Source organism: Pipistrellus hanaki, assembly GCF_964339955.1.
Source record: "Pipistrellus hanaki genome assembly, chromosome: 1".
Classification (NCBI taxonomy): Eukaryota; Metazoa; Chordata; class Mammalia; order Chiroptera; family Vespertilionidae; genus Pipistrellus; species Pipistrellus hanaki.
The window spans coordinates 30,740,496-30,766,033 of NC_140503.1; the positions used below are offsets into that span (position 1 = coordinate 30,740,496).

The window sequence follows — 25,538 nt, forward strand, 5'->3', positions numbered from 1 at the left end:
AAGTACTGAAGGACCCTGAGTCTCAGGAGTCGCATAGGGCGGGGCTGACAGAAGCCAAGGCTGTAGGCTCCACCCTGAAACTCCGCCCCATCAGAAAAGCTGCCTGCGAAAATGCCTAAACCAAATAGATCACAAACGAAAGAAATGGAGGACAAAAAGCAACTGGATATAGAGTTCAAAACCACACTTATAAGGTTTTTCAAGAGTATCCTAGAAAAGGCCGATAAAATAAATGAGACCTATGAGGATATGAAAAGGAATCAACAAGAAATAAAGAATACATTGTCTGAAATAAAAAATATTATACAGAGTCCTAAAAACAGAATAGAAGATCGCAAGAATCAAGTCAAAGATTTGGAACATAAAGAGCCAGAAGACATTCCCCTGCAGAAGCTAGAAGGCAAGAGAATCCAGAAAATTGAAGATAATGTAAGAAACCTCTGGGACAACTTCAAACGATCCAACATCAGAATCATGGGGGTCCCAGAAGATGAGAGAGAGCAAGATATCGAAAACATACTGAAAGAAATAGTGACAGAAAACTTCCCCCACCTGGGGAAAGAATTGGACTTACAAGTCCAGGAAGCACACAGAACTCCAAATAAGAGGAATCCAAAGAGGACCACACCAAGACAAATCATAATTAAGATTCCAAGAGCAAAGGACAAAGAGAGAATATTAAAAGCAGCAAGAGCTAAGCAGGTGGTTACCTATAAAGGAGCTCCTATACGATTGTCAGCTGATTTCTCAACAGAAACCATGCAGGCCAGACGGGAATGGCAAGAAATATTCAAGGTGATGAATAGCAAGAACCTACAGCCCAAAATACTCTACCCAGCAAAGCTATCACTCAGAATCGAAGGTCAGATAAAGAGCTTCACTAATAAAAAAAAGCTAAAGGAGTTCATCACCACCAAACCAGAATTATATGAATTGCTGAAGGGGGTTCTTTCAGAAGAGAAAGTAAATAAAGATAAAAATTATGAACAACAAATATGTAACTATCAACAAGTGAATCTAAAAACCAAGGAAATTAAAAAAAAAATCTGATGAACAATATTAACTGTTGAATATAATAGAATCAGAGGTATGGAAGGGGAGTGAACTGATGATTCTTGGGGAAAAGGGGACAGGGCAATGTGGGAAGAGACTGAACATAAACTGTGCACCTATGGATGAGGACAATGGGGGTTGGGGAAAGGGCAGAGGGTGGGGTGGGAAGGGGGGGGGGGGAAAGGAACACTTGTAATAATATGAACAATAAAAATTTATTTAAAAAAAAAAAGAAATTAAAAAAAAAAAAGAAAAAAAAAGAAAAAAAAATGGAAAAGAGATGGTTACAGTAAGATGATGTCTTGCATTTGCTTTCAGAATACCTCCTCCCAAAAGGAGGGGGAGCCCTGGCTGGGTAGTGAGTTTTACCATCATATTAACTTACAGACAATCCTTCCAGTAGTTAGTTAGAGCATCATCCCGCACACCGAAAGGTTCCGTTCCCAGTCAGGGCACATAGCTCTCTTTCGAGTTCAGTCCTTGGTCAGGGTGTGTTTGGGAGGCAACCAAAAGATATTTCTCTCTCATGTCAACGTTTCTCCTCTCCTCCCCTCCTCCCCCCTCCCCTCCCTTCTCTTCCCCTCTCCTCCCTCCCCTTTCTTTCCTTTCCCTCTCTCTCTCTCTCTCTCTCTCTCTCTCTCTCTCTCTCTCCCTCCCTCTCTCTCTCTCTCTCTCTCTCTCTCTCATCAATAAACACATCCTCAGATGAGGATTTTTTTTAAGCGGGAGAAAGATGTTACAGATTGACAGCAATGCTCTTCATTGACAAACCTGAGTCACCTGAGTACATGAGGGTTCCTTACATTAGTCTCCCTTCTTTTATATGTATATGAAATTTTCTGCAAGAAACATTTTTGTTCATGTTATCATCTCAAACCAGAATTAGGAGTCCTCCAACCTTATTTCTTTCGAAAAGTAAACTCAAGAGTATTAAGTCACAATGCCTAGAATTACAGATCCACAGCCAAGGGCTGTAATTTTTTTTTTTTTTTTTTTCAAATTTACTTAAGAGTTGCAAGAATAGTACAAAGAACTCCTAGATTCACCAAATGTTAAAATATACCACTTTTTCTTTACCTCTTTCTTTCCTGCATAACACATATATGCATATAAATGTGCCCACATATACATACATTTTTTTCTAAGCCATTCGAGATTTAGGTGCAGCCATCGTGTCTCCTTTCCCCTAAATTCTTAGTTTCCCCTAAGAAGAAAGATATTCCCCTCCAAACGGCAATGAAAATATAACACTAAGGGAATTTATCCTTGATATAAAACTATTATCCAACATCCAATCCATATTTTAAAAAATCATCAATTATGATTCTTAGTTGAATCAAAGACTACTGTTTTGTTGCAAAGTAGTAATTTTCTAACTTCCCATTTTTAGGTGACATCATTTGTACACTCTTCAATAACTATGATTAGAAATAATTTTACTCAAGGATCTGAGTCCATTTTCAATCAAAGTCAAGCAATTTTCTTTTATATCGAAAACATCCCAAGTGCTGCACATCTCAACTAACGGGCAGAGGTTCACAACCTTTACCTGCTTAGGGCCTACATTTGCTTTTAACCTCCCTTGCTCTCCCTCCTGTCCTCCAGCACAAAGCACGGAGTGGAAATTGCTGATGGAGTAGGTGGGATGGGAAGAAAGGAAACTGCAGGCTGCTGACCAGTAAATAGACGGGAGGGAATGACCACTGAGGAGGTTACCTGTGGGTTAGCAACAATCGACCAGGCAAAATGACCTCAGATCTACCAATCAGCCAGGAGCAACCAGATGGGGAACCAAGCAGTCATCAACAACAGCTCCCAACACCCACACCCCCAAGATTTCTGGGGCATACTACAGTTACATATTTCCCACATTGCCCAAACTTGCCTGGCTGTTCCTGAGAAATTATTCTTATCAACAGAACGCAGTGAGTTCAACAGTAAAGACTCACAAGGAGACGCAATAACAATGCGACAAATGACATAAACGGAAGAAAAAGAGAAAGATACTTCACTGTGATCTAGAAACACACAATTATCTGGAACACTTGTCACAGAGGAAGTCATGAAGCATTGTTTACATATCTAAGTCTCAGCACTTTATACTACTATAATAAACCGCTGCTCATGCAAACAGGGTTTTACCTATTAGTCTCATCTTTTTTTTTTTTTTTTTTTTTTTAGTACAAGTCCTCCCAACTTTTTCTATCTCTTATAAGCCTGACTTATCCCAATAAAAATATGACTAGCTCAAGGGGAATTTAATTTGAGGATTTCTAAGTTCCATTTCCCTAAAACCAAATTGAGGCGCTCAGATTCCCCATCCTCCTCTGGAATCTGCCCTCAGGCTGCATGCTATTCGGACACAAGGACATTTTCTTTCCATTGGTTACATTCTTTCCTGTGAATATTATAAGTTCCCAGGCAAATATTTTTCAACTATCTTTGTATTTATATACATTTACATACCACATTCATAAAGAAAGTCCCTCTGGATTGCTTCCAGAAATGACTGACATAGAGGACTCAGATTTTGCCTGGTTTTAGAACCAATTTTTCCCTCAAGGGAAATTTTCTTGGGGAGAAAAATGGAGAAAGCCCTCAGCTACAGCCCAAGGCAATGCTGTACCCAGGTTTGATGTGGCCTTAATGAGGCGGTGTATTCCCAGCGCGGTGACAGGACAGGGCTGCCAAAGAAGTGACTGTCTCTCGTAATCCTGCCTGCCTCTCACCTGTCATGCCCTCCCCTACAAAGGTAAGGAGCAGAATAGGGAGCGTGGTGGCTTAATTAGCACCTGGAACTTGGTGAGAAGTGGAAATTCTCAGGCTATGACCCAGACTTACTGAATTGGAGACTTGGGGAGAGGCCAAAACAAAATCAATAATAAATGATTTTTTTACAGAGAGGAAGGGAGAGGGATAGAGAACCAGAAACATCGATGAGAGAGAAACATCAATCAGCTGCTTCCTGCACACCCCCCACTGGGAGAGGGATAGAGAACCAGAAACTGTGGATGTGCCCACAACCAAGGTACATGCCCTAGGCCGGAATCGAACTCAGGACCCTCCAGTCTGCAGGCTGACACTTTATTCACTGAGCCAAACCGGTTTGGGCGGCAATCTGTTTTTAACAAACCCTTCAGGTGATTATAATACACATTAAAGTCTGAGACTACATAATATATATATATATATATATATATATGTGTGTGTGTGTGTGTGTGTGTGTGTAGACATATATATGTATACACACACACACACACATATATATATATTGATATATATATAGTGTCCCCAAAATTTTTATACTCACACTGAATAACTGATATCTCTCTCTCTCTCTCTCTCTCTCTCTCTCTCTCTCTCTCTGTTTCTCTCTCTCTCTCTCAAATCATTAATAAAAAAAATGTAAGAGTAAATTAAAAAAACACACACACTAAAACCAGCATGCCCTGGCCAGTATGGCTCAGTTGGAATGTCGCCCTGTGCACCAAAGCGTTGTAGGTTTAATTCCCAGTCAGGGCACATGCCCAGGTTTCAGTCCAATCCATGTCCAGGTGTGTGTGGGAGGCCACTAATCCATGTTTCTCTCTCCTACCAATGTTCCTCTCTCTCCCTCCCCCTTCCTCTCTCTCTAAAAATCAGTGGAAACATATCCATGATGAGTATTAAAAAAAAAAAAAAAAAAAAAAAAAACTAAAGCTAGCATATTTTAAAAGCTCTAATATGCATCCAGGCTGAGAGCCAGTGCTAGCCAAACCCATGTAGGGGAGGAGTCCTGGGCTACAGCTTCAGGGTCAGCTCTATGTTGAGGACCATGGGGCTTTAAGGTGCAGACGTGGTCAAGATTTGTGGAGACTTTTTCAAGACACTGGCTGCGATTATGTCCCTTCTCTCCATGTCCACGATAGGGACTTCCTACTTCTGAAAAAGAACAAAAATGAACTAATGATCCCCTACGCTCCAGAGTTTCAGCTCCATCCCAGCTGAGAATGAACGTAATTAAGATTGAGCCTAAAAATCAGCGCAAGAGCTGAGCTGGTTGAATATCATCATCATTTTTTCCCATAAACAAATAAAACCAATGGGATAAAGTTTGATTCTTCAGTAGAGTTGAACCTACCATGTAAGGAAGTGGAAGAAACAATTATCTAAATAAATTGGTACAGAGCATGGGCAATATTTCTAGGAAACGAAATGTACTATCTTTACTTGCCTGCATTTTTCTTAAGAAATATAGTAATGGACTAAATCAAATTATTTTCCTCTTTATTGAGTCTGATTTTGTTACTTAAATCCATTATTTCTTTTCTTAGAAAAAAAAAATTAAGCCAGAGTACACTTTTTATAAATGAGCAGAGAAAAGGGGAGCCCTAGTTCAGTTTAGTTGATTTTATTATAAACATGATCTACATTTATTTAATTTAAAAAGGAGGAGAAGCCTGGCTGGCATGGCTCAGTGGTTAAGTGTTGAGCTATGAACCAGGAGGTCACCATTTGATTCTTGGTCAGGGCATATGCCGATTGTAGGCTCCATCCCCAATGGGGGGCATGCAGGAGACAGCCGATCAATGATTCTCTCTCATCGTTGATGGTTTGATCTCCCTTTCCCTCTCCCTTCCTCTCTGAAATCAATAAAAATATATTTTAAAGAATAAAAACAAGAAGGAGGTGAACGTTTGGTGTCTCCACACACATATAAAATGCTGGCAAAGAGAGAGGGCGAGGGCAGCCACCCTTTCCTGGAGGCCAGCTATGTGCTCATCACTGAACAAGAGGCAGGCTAGCTTTGTCCTGACGTCAGAGGCAAAGAGCCTGCGGACACCTTCCCGGCCCCACTTCCAGTGAGTTTCAGAGTTTGAAACACAGGTCTGTTTGGCTACAAAAACCCATGCTCCCTGTACTATACCAAAGCTGTGTTCTTGGCTGCGATAATAAATGGTTTAAAATAAAACTAATAAATTATTGTAGAGACGTTGACCCCCATCTTTGTCCCTTCTCATCTCTCAGAAATGTCCGCCAAAGGGTGTCTCTAACCAGTACACCATCCATTCACTCAGCGAGCCTCTGCTATGTGCCAGGTGTGTGCTATGGGCTCTGAGCACAGCTCCTTATCTACAGGTAGGCATGCAGCAGGTGGGACTGGTGGTTTTACTCTGATCTCCCTGTAAGGCTCCGCTAATACATATCATTCATGTATACTGTAATAATACTATCTAGCGTCCCCTACCTCTAAATTAACTGGCTTTCATAGACATGACTCCAAAAAGCACTGGGCCAATGAAAGCAGTGGTGCCAAGATGTCCAAAGCAGGCCAACCCGACGCCTTCCAGCACTTCCATTCAGTGGTCTTACCCTGAAAGTCCACGCGCTCATCACATTCACCTTCCACGGTGACCAGACGTGGCTCTGGCCGGGGCACAGCTGCTGCTAGAGCATGGCCCAAGCGGGGCCACAGGGCAGCCCCGCAGTCCGGATACCCTTGTTCCCAAAGGCAAGACCACAAACCCAACCCAGAACTCCAGGCGGACCTTGAACTCACAGCACCATGGGCTAGTGGTGCCTTGGTGGCAGGGCTCCACGAAGCCTGGCCCTGGGCCTGAGGGCACTGCCCCCAAACGACTGCAAGGGCAGGCCCCTCTGCCCCTCTGCCCACCGCATCTCAGCATCCCCTCCATCCACCTCCGTGCGGCGCACGCCCTCTGCCACATCCCTCCCGAGGGGGCTTCCAGGACCACCTGTGCCTCTGAGTCCTGCCTGGTGGCCAGGGTGATGGGCAGAGGACCAAGCGTCCTCCGGGGGCGAGGGGGCCCCCAGATGCTGGTCCGCGCGCCCGCCATAAGGACAGGTGTGCAAAGAGGAGAACTTCCCGCCCCTGGGCCCCGCAGCCGCCCACCCGGGGCCTCCAGGCCCAGCGCACACTCACTGTCAGTCGCCATGGTCCGGCGGGGCTGCGGGGCGGCCGCGGCTGCCGGGGACCCTGCGCGGAGCCAGCCAGGCGCGCGCTCCGCACCAGGCCCCGCGCGCGGGGGGCCTCGCGCTCACAGCCCCTCCCGCCGCGCGCCCCCGCCGCCCGCCCGCCCGCGCCGCCGCCGCCTCCCGCCGCGGCCCTCCGAGCCCGGGAGCCCAGCCCTGCGGGCAGAGCCCAGGGAGTGGGGGGCGCCGGGCAGCTCACCCACCCACCCACCCACCCCCGCTTCGCAGCATCCCCCCCCCGCACCTCCCCACCCCCAAGACAATGGATGCAAGCAACTTGGGAACGCTCTCCGGGCCACGCCAGGGCCACCTCTCTCTCCAGGTTCCCTTTCCCAGGACAGCCCTTTTCCAGCTCATTCCTCCCTGGAGCTTCTTCCTACCTGTGGCTTGGGATGCATGGATCAGGGCTCAACCCCACTGGGTGTGGAGGGCAATGCTGAGCCAGATGCTGCCGTGAACCCTGCAGCCTCCAGCGCACAGGAACTTTGGGGAGCCCTGCCCAGCACACCATCCTGGCAGGTCCGTCCCAAGGTCCTGTGCTCCCGGTGTTACCGTCTATTGTGTCTCCAATGGGAAAAGAGCGTCTGGCACACATAGTAGGCTCTCAGTAAGTGTGTGCTGGGTGGGTGACTATGTGACTGCAGGCCTGCAGGAGCAAATGAATGAATGGCCAACTAACTGATGGGCTGCCAACCGGATGAGCAACGAACTGGCATATGATCAGGGGCCAACCTCAGCCAACTGACGGCGTGGACGCAGGCTTCAGTGGGTCAGCCTGAGTGAGTGAGCCTGACCGCTCTGTGCCTCACAGGCCATGTGTTTCAGGAGGGCTCTGCACTGAAGCTGCCTATGAAAGCTGAATGCATCTTCTTGAAGCCCAGCAACCAATTTCTGATGGACTCTTGAAATGTCACTGGAGTAGTACACGAGGACCCCAGATCCTCATGTAAAGAATCAAATGGCTCAGCCGAAACCGGTTTGGCTCAGTGGATAGAGCATCGGCTGTGGACTGAAAGGTCCCAGGTTCGAATCTGGTCAAAGGCATGTAATATTTGGTTGCAGGCACATTCCCAGTAGGGGATGTGCAAGAGGCAGCTGATCGATGTTTCTCTCTATCCCTCTCTCTTCCTCTCTGTAAAAAAATCAATATATTTTTTTAAATCATAAAAAAAAAAAAAAATCAAATGGCTCAAACGTGTGTCACTTCTTACCGGTACAGTCTGTTGGATGCATTTGGGGATACACATTCCCCCCAGTGAGGGGCATCCAGCCCTGGCTAGATGCTGAGAATACACTGGAGTAGGTGTCGTCAGAAGCAGCTGCCATTTGGCTGGGCAGACACAGGAAACCACCAGAGAACAAGGCAGGCCTCCTTTCTGGGGAGGTCACAGAGCACAGAGAAGGGAGACGCGGGCATCCTGAGGGGGCTCACCTCCAGTCAGTACATCTGGAGTGGGACTGAGGGGATTGGTGTGTTTTGTTTTTAATATTTGTGTGTTTAGCACAGGTGATTCTCAAAACCCCCTAGTTATCAACCACAGAGATCTGGCCCATCTGTCTTTCACAACAGCGCTCTGTGGTAGGGCCACGAAGGCAAAAGATTTGAAATGGGTTATGTGGGGGGAAAAGAATTAAAAATGAGCCTGGTGCTTTGAACTATTTGAAGTTCAGAAATCAGGAGATGAAGCTGGTCTGAAGGGAAAGATGGGCGAGTTGGCAGTGGACTCATTTGAAGAGTCAGTAGAACATCTGTGAGGCTCTTGATTCATTAACTGAACTACCTTTCTAAGTCAGGAAAAGGAAAAATGGTAAGTCAAAGTATGCTTTTAATAAATGTACTCTGAATGACCCGTTAGACAGCAGGCTCATAGTCTGGAGCCAGATGTCCGGTGAGAAGGGGTGAAAGTAGGCTGTAGAAGTGAAGGCCCCCAGTGGAGATAATTCTCTCAAAGTTTGGCAGGGAAGGAATGAAAGGGAATGGAGAGCTTTAGGGGAGAGCAGGACTGAGGGAAGACTGAGATGGGGAACATTTATTTAAGATAGAGGATTATTCAGCAACAAACACATTTCTGTTTGCAAACTACACTTTTCTAATAACTAAATTAACTTTGGGGCCCAAGTCCCTGGTCTACCTGTTATTAAGAAGTTTGGTTTTTAGTCAGGTTTTCCTCAGGCAATTCAGAGTTTCCCTTCCCCACTTCTTCTTGGGGCTGCATCCCTTTTGGAGGACTGGGTTGGGTGGCATCAGGGCTGTGAAGAGGTCTCTGGCCCCGGGCACTGTGTCCACACTGTGTGGACCTCCTGTGGCTGGACTTCTGAGCTCATCACACCTTCTCAGTGGTGGATGGCCTCCTGACATGAGTCCTGAGTGTGGCGTCCACAGCTCTGGTCTCTGGCCCACACTCAAAGCCTCTCCGAGTCTGACTTTTCCTCCTTGACTTTCCCCTGGAGAAATTCGGCGATTTGCCCACGTCATTCTCTGGAAATCTGTGACATCGCAGGCCTTTCTAGCAGGTCATACAACCATTCCTTTCTTGCCGTTCCCCTACCATGGTGGCTAAGGGGAACTATACTTTGCCAACAAACAAGATGTTTGTCCCCTTAGGTCTCAGCTCCTCCAACTTGTTAGCTCAATCTCTACCCCCAAGCCCTTGGCAATGGGCCTTTCCTCTAAGAAAGGGAGTGGAAGAAGTGGGTATGGGGCATTTTCAACTCCATGTAACTGCAGAAAGGTGGCCTACACAGAAAGAACTGCTTATTATCTCATGTAACAAGGAGCAGAGCGGTGGGTGGCCCCGTGGTTGGTTTAGCATCTCAACAACATCCTGAAGACTCAGTGTCTCTCCATCTTCCTACTCTGCCATCTGCAATCTGTCAGCAGGTCCCCTTCATGACCACAAAAGATTGCTGCAGCACAAAACATCATGTCCTTACACAAAACATTCCAAAAGTCAGGGAAGGATATAATTCCTTCTCTCTCTTTTTATTAATGTAGACAATCTTTGCAAAAGCCCTCAGAAGCCTGCTTCATCAATTCTAGCTGCAATTAAGGCTGGAAAAGCCAAAGTCTGTTCATTCCAGCTTTTATGACATGTAGTGGGTTTTGCTAGCAAGGAAGAAGGGGGTGGGGAAGAGAGTTGGCATCATCAATGTCTGCCTTTATATTCCCTAGAATCTCACCTCATTGCTCCCCTTAATGACCCTTCCTCTCTCCATGGCCCAGGAAATCTATCTCTTAAGGAACTGGAAGACTGACTTTTAAAAAAAGATCCTGTATTCTTGCAAATCTTTGTTTCTTTCACCTGGTCCTTAGCTTTTAAAATTTAAAAGCCAAGATTTGGGCTCCTATGGTTCTCTTAAATGCCAGGTCTAGTTAGAGTCACGGAGACCCACAGGGTAAATGAAATTACGTTAACAAGGATGAAAAATACATGTCAGTATCGAGCTAGCATGCCAGTAGTTCCAAGGGAAGGAGCCATTGGAGGGGAGGATCTAAAGTATAAAGAGAGCCGTTGGATGAAAGAACGGCTGGCATTGCCAGCATAGGCAGAGTTTTACCTTAGAGAGAAAGACCCATTTTCAGTTCCAAAAACTTGAGACAAAGGAAGTAATGATGCAAAAGGATTTGGGAGAGGGAGCTTGAGGGAGCGTAGGCATGCTATCATATGTGGTCCCTGAGTTATCTATAATGTAGGACATATGCTTAGTTGCCCAGGAAAGAAGCAGAGATGAGGTTGAGGACTTAGGATAGCAGGAAAGGTTTAGTGCTGGGAAAGCAGATAATGGAAGATGGGACTTGAAGGAAGGCCAAATAAGGAGGGGTTCCAAGTCACTGTGTCCTCACCATAGCCAGCAGCAGGGCTGAGGGTGGGGGTGGTTGGAGGGCTAAATGAAGCCACAGCAGGAGTAAGGAGGGCCTGGGGGGATAAAGACCCTGAGGATGGTAAGTAGGAAGACAGGCTCAAATTGGGGAACATTAGCTTTGGAGTGTACACAGGAGGAAGGACAGGACTAGCAATCTATATATATAAAAGCCTAAGCGACCGGTTGATCATTCAACCAGTCAACCGATCAACTGGTCACTATGATGCAGATTGACCACCAGGGGACAGATGCTCAATGCAGGAGCTGCCCCCTGGTGGTCAGTGCGCTCCCACAGTGGGAGTGCCGCTCGGCAAGCTTACCAAGCGGCGGCAGCAGCAGGTGCAGTGGGGCTGAGATGAGCAGGAGCGGTGTGGCACCCAGCTCAGGCTCTGGCTCCTCTCCGGCCGCCTGCCACTTTGCACACTACTACATCCCTCGGGGTCCCAGACTGTGAGACGGCACAGACCAAGCTGAGGGACCCCATCAGTGCACGAATCTGTGCACCGGGCCTCTAGTTGATTATAAAATGTTTTAGCTACGGTACAAATTGATGGTCAGCAGATGGGAACCATCCCCAACCTCCTTCCCTAATTGCCAGTTTATAGTCAAGGGAATATAAAGCACAGCATGGGAAATATAGTCAATACTATTGGGATATCTATGTATGATGCCCAATGGGTTCTAGACTAATAGGGTGATCACTTCTTAAGTTACATAAATACCTAATCACTATGTTGTACACCTGGAACTAATATAATATTGTATGTCAACTGTAATTGAAAAATAAAAATTTTTAAATAATTTTAAACAAAATAAAGTGCTTTAGCTAAGGTAATTTGCGATTATTGCAAGGCTCTTCTGACCTATTATTTGCCACAATTGTGATTCAGATGACACCATCTACATTACTTGAGTTTATTTTCAGTGTAATACAGGTCATCATCGCTGATACACACTGCATGGAAATTACCATATAGGCTCTCTGACCCCTGGCCTATGGCCACATCCTGTTGACTTTATCAACACTCAGGCTATAACAAGCAGAGAGGGCAGGGAAGGGGGAAAGGCTGGAGCCACACACCCGGTGGGTCTGCGTCACTGCAGAGACTATTTTTGGTTGAAATGGCCAGTGCTTTGTCTCTTTGTTGGAGTGGGTGAAAATAGAAAACTTACTTTAACTATGATTTGTGCATGTAGCTGGCAAGCTACTGAGCATTTCATCTGACAAGAGTTTTTTATTGTTTTGTGTAAAACTTGACTTATATTTTCAGTCTATATGTCCTCAGCTTCTGAATTCAAATGCTGCAGTACACTCAAACATGGCATGGTTTATGGTAATAAACCAATAAAGCTTTTCAAACTTCTTCCAAGCCATTGGGTATTATGACACTAAATTATGATCATATAGCACTTGGGTGACTTAAATGACTTAATAAAATTCCCAAAGAATACTAAGTGGAATCTTGGAAACCTAGGAGACACTCAGTGCACAAACCCAGTGAAGGTCCAATAACTTCTGGATAAATAGGGGGCAATGGTCTCATTCATTTTTGCAGCAAAAACTGTCGAGGATGCAACCTTTGACAGAAGGAGAGATCCACGCCTATACAACTGTGCCCTGCATGCACACCCCTGTTCATGGAAAGCCTGAGTCCTACAAACTGAGGAATCAGAGACTGGAGACAGGGCTCTCAAGGTTGTTGGAAATCAAGACGGGAAATACCTGAAAGCAGCAATTATAGAGAGGAGAATAAAAGCCCCCAAATGTGAGAGTAAAATCCCCTATAATCTTAGGCTGCAAGAGGGACAAGAACTCCACTGATTCAGGCAGGCAGAGCAGAGAGTGCTGAGCAGATATTTCTGCAGCTGCCCACTCAGGGGTCTCCTGAGTTCAAACTTCAAGCCCTGCCAGGACAGACAATGTGGCAAACACTTCAGGCTTCCCATGAAAACTTGAAATGGGCCACATACCAGGACTAAGATATTTACCATAAAACTAAGGACAAAAACAAAACAAAGCCAACTAACAAAGCCAACAATCAAACCGCTATAAGTTTAAGATGCTCTATCAGTAATATAACCATCTCCAAAACAACATTCAACATGCTTCAGAGAGAGGTAAGAGTCCAGCACCTTTAATATGAATCATCAGACAATAACTACTGGATGGGGGGTGGAGAGGAGCCCACAGGAAAATGTGACCCATAGTCTATAAGGGGAAAAAAATCATTCAACAGAAACACATTGATGACCCAAATGTTGGAACCAGCAAAAACTTCAAAATAACTAGATAAGTATATTAAACAATCTGCAGTAAAAGATGGATATAATTGGTAAAGAAATGGAGAATTTAAGCAGAGATATGAAAATCATAAAAAAAGAATTATGGAGACATCCAGAATTTGAAAAATCCTACATCTAAAATTTAAAAGTTATGGATGAGATTAACAGCAGATTAAATACATGAGAAGAAAGGATTTGTGAGCTTGAAAAAAAGATGAAAAGAATCATCCATTATGAAAAACAGAGAAAAATTATGGTGGGAAAAAGTCACAATAACCTGTGGGACTGTATCAAACACACATGTAAATTGAGTCCTAAAAGGAGAATAGTGAGACCAATGCAGAAAAACACATATGATAGACTGAGAAAATAAACCACAATAGACACACGTCAAACTGCTGAAAACCAAAAATAAAGAAAAAAAAATTTTTTTTAAAGCAGCCAGAAAAAAAGGGAACAGCAGTGAGAATTAAAACTTCTCATCAGAAACAATTAAGGCTGAAGACATTGGAACAATTTTTAAAGTGCTAAAAGAAAAAAAAAGCTGTCAACTTAGAATTCTAAAGCCAGCAAAAATATCTTTCAAACATGTAAGTGAAATAAAGACATTTTCAGACAAACAAAAGCTCACAGAATTTGTCTTCAACAGAGTTAAGCTACAAGAAATTAATATTAGAAGAAATTCTTCAGAAAAGGAAATTTATTCCAAAATGCAAGTAGATTTAAATGGAGGAAAGAAGAGCCCTGGAAAAGCTTCAGGTTATTATTTTTTCTTTGTTTACAGCAGTGTTTTTCAACCTTTTTTGGGCAAAGGCACACTTGTTTCATGAAAAAAATCACGAGGCACACCACCATTAGAAAATGTTAAAAAATTTAACTCTGTGCCTATATTGACTATATATAAAGTAATTCTCTTGAATAGGAATCAAATAAACACAAAGAAAGTATTTTATAATTACTTTATTATGAAATATTAAGTAAACAAAATAGTGAAAAATTATAAAATTCTTGTCTTGTCTGCACCTATGGCACACCAGGCAACATCTCGAGGCACACTAGTGTGCCGCGGAACAGCGGTTGAAAAACGCTGGTTTACAGCATGAAAAATGTATAATGAGATTTATAACATAGAGAAATAAAACACTGTCACAAGAGATAGAAGGGGGTTTAAATGGAATTATATTAAATGAAGGATATCCATCCCTATGCCACCAGGCAGTCTAGCCCCAAACAATTTCTCTTAACCACTGTGCAATGCTGCTGTTTGTCAAATGAACACTTTGCCACTACTTGATCTTTCACCAAGTTGCAATATTGACAATAATGTATAGCATCATTATCATTTTAATCAAATCATTATTGGATAGAGAAATCCATAAGATTCCAAAGGCCTGTCCTGCTCACAATATTTTCTAAGTTGCCAGAGTGGGTCCTTCCACATACTTTGCGCTGCCCTGTGGCTTGTGACACTGCTATACTGGCCACAATAAACTGTACCAGGAATTTGTGCCTTAAAGACAGTTGTCCTCTGGGGGACATCAGAGAGACCAGAATGACCCAATAATCTGTGCCCAGTCAGGGGGCTCTCTTTTGGATTACAACTAGTCGAGCCAATCAGACCTCTTTCAGAGACAGAAGTAGCAGAGGAAATGTGCAGAGAAGCTGGAAAACACAGGAATAAGAGTGTGCATATTGTGGCAATGTAGCAATGGACAGCTATTTCAAGACGAGGCTACACTCACAACTGGGCCATCCAAACTGCTGGGTGCACTACAAGACAAAGACCTATTTTTTCAGCTTTCCAAAGAGCTGTGCTTCTGATGAGATGATGGCCTTACTGTTCTCTACATTCTTTATTATTATTATTATTATTATTATTATTATTATTATTGATTTTAGAGAGGGAAAGAAACATAAACATCAGAGTGAAACATCAACCAATTGCCTCCTGAATTCACCCCACCGGGATAAAAATCACAACCTTTTAGTGAATGGGACAACAATCCAATCTACTGAGCCATACCAGCCAGTGATGTCCTCTTATTCTCAAAATAAACCCCCAGCATTTTATGTAACTTGCCTTTGTTCCTTGCAATCTCAAAGAGCCTGTCCAAATTTATCATAAAAAAATTTTAAAAAGCCAGACCTGCAACATACAGCACATTAAACCAAATGATTCAGGAATAAAAAATACCATGTAAAAGGGGGTTATATAGCCTGAGGCAGTGGCATTTACTTCAATACAGGGAATTTTTAAATGTGTTATGAAAATTACTACATGGTAGTTCAAAGGTAAATGAAAATGTGAATAGTTAAGCACCCACAGAGTCCTCTCAATGCCATTTAAAAAACAAGCATTCTTCAAACTGTAATTGAGTTCAAGAATCAAGGGTAAATTTGGGAAGGCATTAATCTCTCTGCATATTTTCCTACGCTTTTTATATCAAAGCTAAAATGATTTTCAGCTCATAAAGATCCTTTTTACTGATACCTCAGTTAAAAACATTGTCTCTATATATATCTGTGAATCTTTTTGTCAAAACCATAATAAGCTATTAGGAAGAGGGCATATATTGTATCTAATTCAACTTGAAAAAAGAAAACCATGCGCTCCTTAAATTGTCAACTGAGCTGCAAAGGTTTGTCTCCTACCAATCTGAGGATCTTTGTAAACACAAAAGCTTTCAATTGTTCTGACTTAAGAAAATGGCATGAAACACTAATAACCACTCTGGTTTCCTTAGCATCCCAGTACATTTAAAAAGCTTACACTTTTCGGTGGTAATTATTTTGAAGTTTAGCATTCATAGCATTTTCAAAGCAGTACATAGTTCTTAATATTTTTGACAAGTCAGTAATACAGCTCTGAATTTACAACTGAGAAAAGGATCTAAACAAAACAAAATTAATGCTTTAAGGTTATACCATGAATCAGTGGCAGAACTACAATAGGATACACATTTTTTACTTTATAGTTTCCAGATGAGAAAAACCATACGTATTCAAACCATTTAGATAAATGAATTTTCAATACATTTTCCCATTGATATCACTGTCCCTGAAGACAAAGTATTTGCCTAAGTGTTGGCTCATTATCCCTCCCTTGGCAGTAGACAATAGCTGGCAGGTGGTACACCTGTTTGTTTCAGGGAAGGGGCACTTTAATTGGGTGTTAAAGAGATTGGGAGTGTTTCCCTCACTGAAGGCACCCACTCAGGAAACCTCTGAGGCATTAAGAGAAAGAGGTTAGAAACCCAGATGGGAGCTTAGGTGTGCTTACAACATAAACCCTAACAATACCAGAAAAGAAAAAAAAGATAACACACAAGAATTGCTCATACAGAACTGCTAACTTCTAAAGAAATAAATTACAATACTTTATTTTCAAAGTGAAAAGTATTCCCCCAATAAGTATCCATACAAGTTCCATTTTATTTATGGTCCCACTTTTTTTATTCATAGTTTGTTTTTTAGATCCTCCAAGTAAGCCTGGAATATAACGTTAAAACTACTATAATTCCAATTCTCTACTTTGAATAATATTTTTATATATTAAGATTTCTGAAAACTAAGTGGTGTGACTTTAAAATACAGCTTGTTTATAAACACTGCTACAATGCTGCTTTCCTTACAAAACATTAATGTAGTAAATATTTAATATTAAAATCACTTACTTATGACTTGGTGCAGTTATTTTTATTATAATTAAGTTGAAAATGTAAACAGCTTAATTTAATAAATAACTAGTATTTGAACACATTTTGCTTCTGAAAACCCACTGTTAAACACAAATATTTTCTATTTTAACCCAGTTCAATAAATTTCAAGTGATTCATACAGCATTTTCATAATATATTCATGATAAACTTGCTACCAGCTAAAGCATTACATTCTCAGATGTAACTACATAAGTCAGATCTGCTTAATATAATTTTATTACTTTTATCTTTCTTTCTACATTTTCTGTTGTTAAGATTCAGGCTGTATTCAACTGACAATTACAAAGATAACCTGTGGAATGGAGGTGTGGAGTCCCTTGCAAATACAGCTAGTAGGAGTAGGAATGTAAATTGGTAGCCTTTTTGGAGTTCAATTTGGCAACAATTATCAATTAGGTATCTGTGTGTGTGTGTGTGTGTGTGTGTGTGTGTGTGTAAGTGAGCCAAGATATGCACAAAAAGGTCACCTCAGCATTGTTTGAAATAGTGAAAAGTGAAATGAACCCACCTGTGCGGAAGAGGGAGTAGAAGGCCTTGAGACTGCTATCCTTGGGAAGGCTTGCTTGCAAGGTTGGCCTGTGACTAGTGTCTGGGAACTTGGCTGGTGAACAGAGCCCTGCATTGACATAAAGCTTTCCCCAAGGACCCAAACCTGGAAGGCCCTAGAAGCCACAATGGAACTGATGTACTTCAACATAAAACCCAGGCCACTCCCACTGAGACTCAACCGGTTTTAAAATAAACTTTCCTAATTGTTTAAGCCATTTTGAAATAGCTTAATGCTTGCAGTCAATAGTACTCCTCTGGATTTCCGTTTCTGTTGGCTTTTGTGAAACTAGAGGCCCAGTGCATGGATTTGTGCATGGTTGGGTTCCAGCCAGCCTGCCCCAATCAGACCGAGACAGCAGGGGGGAGGAGCCATGGGTGGTTGGCTGGCAGGCCCTGCCCCTAATCTGGGGCGGGGGAGAAAGGAGGGTGACCAGGGGGAGGGCCAGCAAGAGGGCGGAGCTATGGGTGGTTGGCCTGTGGTCAAATTCCGGGTCAAACGCCCAGTTGAGGGGAAATTTGCATATTAGCCTTTTATTATATAAGATGACAACTATAGGCCAGAGTCTGTTTTGGTATCTCTAGATGTACCACTTACTAACTTTGTGAATGTAGGGAAGGCATCCTGAGGTACTTTCTTCATTGTTCATGTGAAATGATATCTTGATTTTATTAGCACTGTTATGAAAAAAATAGAGGGCTACTCACTGTGTTTGCTGTACCAGGTTTGTAAACTTTAATGATCAGACAAGTTTCTTCAAATAACTTGGTATATAAGTGGCCAATAATGGCTCCATATCTCCAAGTGCCCTAACCCTAGAATATTTAAATCTCAGAAGTTCTGCCCAATGTCCACATTATGAAAACTGCCCCATCTATTACTGGAAACATCTTAAGTCAGTCATGGGAAATAATTCTGTTTAGTAGCTAGCATGATGACTAGATTCTAATAAATCAAAGTCTTATTTGGGCTAGTGTTAGCATTTTGATTTTAAAAGATTACAGATATCACACAGTCACTCACTACACACTTGTAGAATTCCTGAATATACAATGCTGGGAAAATGCATGAATAGAATCAACTGTAAGACAGGCTCAGCACAAATGATGTGGAAGTGATCTGCTACTGGCAGCAATTTAACATGGCTCAAGCAATCTCCATTTAAATGTCTCAAATGAGAAATTAACAGGGAGGCACATTCAGGAAGCTATAGAATATTTTTCTGAGTTCCAACTATTCTGTACCACAAATTATGAAAATTGCATTACCACTCAAAGTTTTTATCTGAAATAATCAACATTTAAGTGTACTTAATGTATTTACTAATCCTATATAATAAAGCCATAATATGCAAATTGACCCTCACGCTCTCACACAAGATGGCCGCCCCATGTGGTCAAAGATGGCTGCCACAAGATGGCTGGCAGGGGAGGGCACTTGGGGGTAGGGGGACCAACTCTGCAGGAGAGGGCAGTTAGGGGTGACCTGGCCTGCAAGGGAGGACAGTTGGGGGCAACGGGTCAGCAGGGGACCAGTTAGGCATCGATCAGGCTGGCAGGGGAGTGGTTAGAGGGTGATGAGGCTGGCAGGCAGGCAGGCGAGTGGTTGGAAGCCCGCAGTCCCAGCTTGTGAGACAGATGTCCAACTGCTGGTTTAGACCCAATCCCATGGGCAGTCGGACATCCCCCAAGGGGTTCCAGATTGGGAAGGGTGCAGGCTAGGCTGAGAGAACCCCCCCACCCCCGCTAGTGCACAAATTTTGTTCACTGGGCGTCTAGTCATGTTATAATATGTATTGTATATATATAGAGAGAGAGAGTGAGAGAGAGATGCATACATATATCTATACATATATAAACAGAATATATACATACATAAATGTTAAGCCAAAGGGAGCTTTAAAACAAGCACCAAAAAATATTTAATTGATGACAGAAGCAGAAACTGAGCTTCCTAAGATATCAATCACATAAGTTACTGACCACATAAGTTTCATATATTAAAAAACTAAAGCAAATAAGACAAAAACTTTAGTGCACTTATATAATATACAAAATAAATCCATTACCAGAGTGTAGATACAAAACAATTAGCATTAATAATTCAAGAAAAAAAGATTTTAAGAATAATATTACCAAAACTGTACTAACATAGTATAATAGCACAAAAGCTGTAGGAAATATTAAAAATCTGCAAATAATAGGATTATTCTATTATATTATAAATCAAATTTTCTCTCCACTTACACAGATTTCATAAAAGAATATGTGGGAAATAAATTTGATTGAGTTCTTACTCTAAGTATTTGTATTTTGGTTCTAGAACTATATTAAAGTATTGTCATTTCAAAGATATCACCTCCATTTCCCAGAAGGATTGTTTTTAATAGTGGCAGTCTTCCTATTAAATACACAAAATGTAACTCCCCTGTTGGAAAGCTCAAAATTAAACTACACCAGCCTCTTTGTTCTGGGTTTTCTTTTCCTCTTGAGTGACGCCACCTCTAAAAATATAAAATTAAGAAGTCTGTCAGGTCTAAAAAAATAATAACATACATTGAAACTATATAGATATTTAATTGGTATTAAATAAGAATGCCATCACAGCAAAACTCCCAACAAGAAATCTTAAACCTGACATATATATGATTTTCCCCCTCAAAATGATATTGTAGTTGAAAACTTACTAATGTAGACTCTAGTCATCCTAAATCCTACTTAACAATAAACATATGGGTATGCCCTCCCTATAATTAGCATGGATCCAGTGTGCCAATCTGAAAGGTACCCATACCAGTGCTAAGAGAGATGAAGAGCCTAAGACTTCAGTTTCACTTCACTTAAACCTGAAAATGTAACCCAGGATACTAGTACCATATATCTTTTTGGCTACCATAGCAGACCCCAGATCCAACACGATAATAGGTGTCCCTCTAGAAATAGCTGTAAACCTTCTAGTTACTGGTAATTAAAAACAATAGAAGATTCAAAAACATAAAAAATGAAAATATTCCCCTCCAGTGCAAAACAAAAGGGGAGTAATAGGAAGAGGAATAAGGAAAGACAAAAGATTAAGAGAAAAGAGATTGCTAGAAGAGAACAGCAGTCAGCACAGAGTGCAGCAGGCCACGTAAACAAACTGTCCGGAGTAGAGCGTCACAGGTCTGGGAGAAACTTCATTAAAAAGATGAAAGTGGCCTGGCCTATGTGGCTCAGTTGGTTGGGTATCTGTCCCATGCACAGAATGGTTGTAGCTCGATTTCTGATCTGGGCACAAACCCTGGTTGTGGGCTCGATCCCCAATAGGGGGTGTGCAAGAGGCAGCTGATCAATGTTTTTGCTGTCACATCGATGTTTCTCTCTTTCCCCCTCTCTAAAAATCAATTTTAAAATCTTTAAAAAAAAAAGAAAGATAAAACTGATAAAATGCCTAACGTGTTTGAATATATCAAGAGGAGATTTATACAATCAAAGAGTGGTCTAGGGCAGTGTTTCCCAAACTTTTGACATATGTGTACCCCTTCTCTAATTTTCGTAATGCTGAGTACCCCTCGTACTCATGAGAACTTAGAATTAGGTGCAGCTAAGCACTGTGCAGTGCATATTCCCACCAAACTCTTCCCATACCCCTGGGGGTACACATACCACTTTGGGAAACACTGGTCTAGGGGTAAATCATGACAAGCACATGAAAGAAAGAAAAATCAGGCAAAAAGGTTATTAACTCTCTAGGGGAAATAATAAACGCACAGATTAAGAAAAAATTACAGTCTATTCCATGGCCAATAATGTTTTGTAAATGTTGAATACCAATACAAATAAAATAATCATCATATTGGGAGGGTGGGGCTGGGAAGCATTCATGTGTTTGGGGTGAGAGGTAAAGAATATGAGAGAATTAAACCCTCACCTTCCTTGGTGGGAGGCCAACAGATAATTCACAGAATTGAAATATGAAGAAATGGCAATATCATAAACTTGTTATTTAGAGACACAAAGGTAATTAGTAATTAATTACCACTGTCAAAAGTGGTTGTCTCTGGGGATTAATAAATGGGAGTCAGAGTTAGAAGACTGGTTTCTTATGAGTACTAAAAAATTATTTGAACTTTAAAATAAATTATGTGCATATGTAATAATGATCAATGAAAACCAAATTTTTAACAATAACAAGCTGATAGATTTTCAAGCAGGACTTCTCAGCTGGCCATAAGGTATGTGTGTGATTAATAGTTTATACACAGTAAAAGCCCCAAGCAAGACTGGAGAGAAACTAAGATCTGAAATTCACTACAAGACTGTAAAGGACTGTTTTATGCTGACATAAGCTAACCACAGAAATGCTCAGATTTCTGAGGGAACAAATAATCCCTTTTAATGGTCTATTTTTTGTCTTCCATATGCTTCTATAGCACCCTGCCTCTCTTCACCATAGTATCCTGGCTTATTTTCCTCCCACACTAAACTTTAAGGTCCTTGGGGACACAGACTGATATAAACCATTCAACAACTATTTACTTAGGTCCACCATGGGCAAGTCACTATGCTCAGATCCACTCAGATCTATTGTACAATCACCGTGATTAAAATAATATGGTTCTTAAATTATTATAGTATGTATCTTTATATACTATAAAAATTTAGCTAAGTACTTGAAAAACAAGAGGCACCCAATAAATGCTTGCTGAATAAATACATAGCCCAAATGACAAGCTGGTGTGGCTCAGTCCATCTAGAAATAGCTGTCTAGGGGTAAATCAGATAAGCATAGTGGTTGAATGTCAACCTATGAACCAGGAGGTCACAGTTCAATTCCCAGTCAGGGCATAACCTGGTTGCAGGCTCAATCCCAAGTGTCGGAGGCAGCTGATCAATGAGTCTCTCTCATCATTGATTGCTTCTATCTCTCTTTCCCTCTCCATTTCTGAGATCAATTCAAAACAAAAATATTTTAAAGAAACTTAAAAGCCGAAACCGGTTTGGCTCAGTGGTAGAGCGTCGGTCTGCGGCCTGAAGGGTCCCAGGTTCGATTCTGGTCAGGGGCATGTACATTGGTTGCGGGCACATCCCCAGTAGGGGGTGTGCAAGAGGCAGCTGGTTGATGTTTCTCTCTCATCGACGTTTCTAGCTCTCTATCTCTCTCCCTTCCTCTCTGTAAAAAATCAATAAAATATATTAAAAAAAAAGAAAAAAGAAAAAAAAGAAACTTAAAAAAAGAAAGTCATTAGGCATTATCCTATATGGATTACCAATTCTACTCTTAAGTGTTTTCCTTAACAGTGTGATTAATACTAAAATTTTCCAATGTGCCAAAGATAAAAACAAAAACACAGAACCATCATTATCTTCAAGGTTGTAAAGTAAACCTTAATACTCTGAGCATAGCTTTCTTTCCCAGTTTGACAAAACCACATCTGTACCTGTTTCACTCTGATTTCCATTCTCCTCATCATCCTCTGTAATTACAGGCATACTCAGACTCAAACATCTATCTTCCTTATGTGCATTCTGTTTGTCATCTGGAAATAAACAAAAAATGGTTTTATGTCCATTTTCTTAATTTTTAAGAAAAAACAAATTTATACAAGTAATGTCACTATTATAAAAAAAAATAGATGTTTAAACTAAAAGCTTAAACTGTAATGGTAAACAGAAATATGCACATTAAAATATCTATCTTTAAGTATTAATACATTTGTATCTATGATTTGAAACAGTCTCTAATTCTTCCATTAAAAAAAAATGGAGGAAAGGGGAAGAAACAAAATTAGCCAAATACAGGTATTTTATTTAATCCTTTTCATACACAGCAGAGTATGTTATCTGCTGCTAACAGGGGATAATCACATGTGTTACTTTGACTATATTAATTAATCATAAATGAATTTTAAAGTTAACAGCCTTGTTTTTGAATGAAGACACACTTCCTTTTATCACCACATATGCTCTATAAGACATATTTCTCTCGTTATAATTTGCCATTGACTTTGCATTTTCCAAAACATTGCAGATTTTCTGCATCAGCCATCTATTGTCTGAAGAAATTTATTCAAATTTATCAGATACCATTGTCAGAACAAGTCTCATTTAGAGCATAACACCCATGGCCCAAGAGTAATCCCCTCCCAAGAGTCACTATTCCTTACTAGAGGCCCGATGCACAAAAATTCCCGCAAGAGTAGGCCTTCCTTCTCCTGGCTGCCAGCACTGGCTTCCCTCTGGCACCTGGGACCCAGGCTTCCCTCCTCCCGCTGCCAGCAGGCACATGAGACCTGACTGGCTTCGCCCAGGCCACCGCAGGCACCCGGGACCCCAACTGACTTCACCTGGGCCGCCCACAGGTACCCAGGACCCTGGCTGAGTTTGCCCAGGCCACCTGCAGGCACCCGGGACCCCAGCTAGCTTCACCTGAGCCCAGCTTCATCAGAAAGGAAATCCGAATGATGTCGGAAGACATCTGGTCTAATTAGCATATTACCCTTTTATTAGTAAAGATGCTTCCTCATTCTTCTCTGTTAACACTTCTACTATCTGACATACTGTTTATTTATAGTCTGCCTCTCCCACTAGGATGTAAGCCTCATGACGATAGGTTTTGGTTTAAGTTGATGTACTCCAGCACTTAGAAAAGTGCCTGGCAGTCGAAACCAGTTTGGCTCAGCGGTAGAGCGTCGGTCTGCGGACTGAAAGGTCCCAGGTTCGATTGCGGCCAAGGGCATATACATTGGTTGCGGGCACATCCCCGGTAGGGGGTGTGCAGGAGGCAGCTGGTCGATGTTTCTCTCTCATCGATGTTTCTGGCTCTCTATCTCTCTCCCTTCCTCTCTATAAGAAAATCAATAAAATATATTTAAAAAAAAAAAAAAAAAAAAAAAGAAAGAAAAGTGCCTGGCATATAGGTGAGCTTCAATAAGTATTTGTTAAATGATTACATATGATTCAACTATTTTATAATGCAATATTTCATACAAACTTCTATTGGGTCTAGTAATAATTAATGTCGTTTTTAAACATTCGTTTAAAATCTTGCTTGGCATTGACTTGTATTGACATAACCTTCAAACACGTGGTATCTACAGAACGTGTGAAGTGCAATTAACAAGTTTTGCTTGAAAAAGTTTGTGTTTGGTTTGTTTTTTGTTGCAAAACTAGGGCTAAGAAGATGGCGGATGAAGAGCATATTCGGCACTGCATGCTTTACGAGTTCCAATTAGGAAGAAAAGCAAGTGAGGCTGCAAAAAACATCTGTAGTGCTCTTGGTCAAGATGCAGTTAGCGCCAGAAAATGCCAACGTTGGTTTGAGAAATTTCGCGAGGGAAATTTTTCGTTAGATGACAAGAGTGGTCGAGGCCGTGTGTCCAATTTTGATCAAGAAGCTCTTCAAGCTCTTTTGGTGCAAAATACTCAAATTACCCAACTTGCAACAACTTTAAATTGTTCACAAAAAACAATTTCCAATCAATTGCGTGCACTTGGCAAAGTCAAAAAGTTTGGAAAATGGGTTCCTCATGAGTTGACCGACAACAACCGTAATCAAAGAGTCACAATTTGCAGTTCGCTCCTCTCTCGTCAAAACCGTTTGCCGTTTTTAGAGCAAATTGTTACCGGAGATGAAAAATGGGTGCTGTATGTTAATTTGAAAAGGCGGCCTCAATGGTTGGACAAAAATGAGGCTCCGCAGCCCACGCCAAAACCTGACTTGCATGCGAAAAAAGTGATGTTGTGTGTTTGGTGGAATTTTAAAGGAATTCTTCATTATGAACTTTTACCATCTAACCAAACCATTACAAGTGCAGTGTATAGTGCCCAATTGGAAAGGTTAGCCCAAGCTTTAAGAGAAAAAGAACCCGCGCTGATTAATCGGAAGGGTGTAATTCTTCACCTCGATAACGCACGACCGCATACTGCAAGAATCACTCATGAAAAACTGCGCCAGTTGGAATGGGAAGTTCTCCCTCAACCTGCATATTCTCCTGATATTGCCCCTTCCGATTACCATTTGTTTCGTTCTTTGCAAAACTTTCTTCTTGGAAAAAAATTTAATAATGAAGAATGCCTCAAAAATGCATTGACCGAATTTTTTGCATCAAAATCACAAGA

At 41.7% G+C, this 25,538-nt stretch overlaps 2 protein-coding genes across 4 annotated transcripts in view; both read right to left on the reverse strand.

The window, feature by feature from the left end:
• SYT16 (synaptotagmin 16) overlaps nt 1–7,040 on the reverse strand; it is a 211,386-nt gene extending 204,346 nt beyond the window's left edge. The window contains exon 1 of the mRNA XM_084883158.1: nt 6,977–7,040. Within this exon, the coding sequence (XP_084739284.1) occupies nt 6,977–6,989 (13 nt within the window). The 5' untranslated portion in view covers nt 6,990–7,040. The remainder of the gene's footprint in view (nt 1–6,976) is intronic.
• A 9,486-nt stretch (nt 7,041–16,526) lies between these two features.
• SNAPC1 (small nuclear RNA activating complex polypeptide 1) overlaps nt 16,527–25,538 on the reverse strand; it is a 28,397-nt gene continuing 19,385 nt past the window's right edge. For all 3 annotated transcript variants that reach the window (XR_014794974.1, XM_084883248.1, XM_084883247.1), the window contains 2 exons: nt 22,859–22,957; nt 16,527–19,942 (listed from right to left, as the gene is read on the reverse strand). Coding sequence is in view for 2 of the 3 variants with exons in the window: in XM_084883248.1 (XP_084739374.1) it covers nt 19,890–19,942; nt 22,859–22,957 (152 nt within the window). In the remaining variant the exon portion in view is untranslated. The remainder of the gene's footprint in view (nt 19,943–22,858; nt 22,958–25,538) is intronic.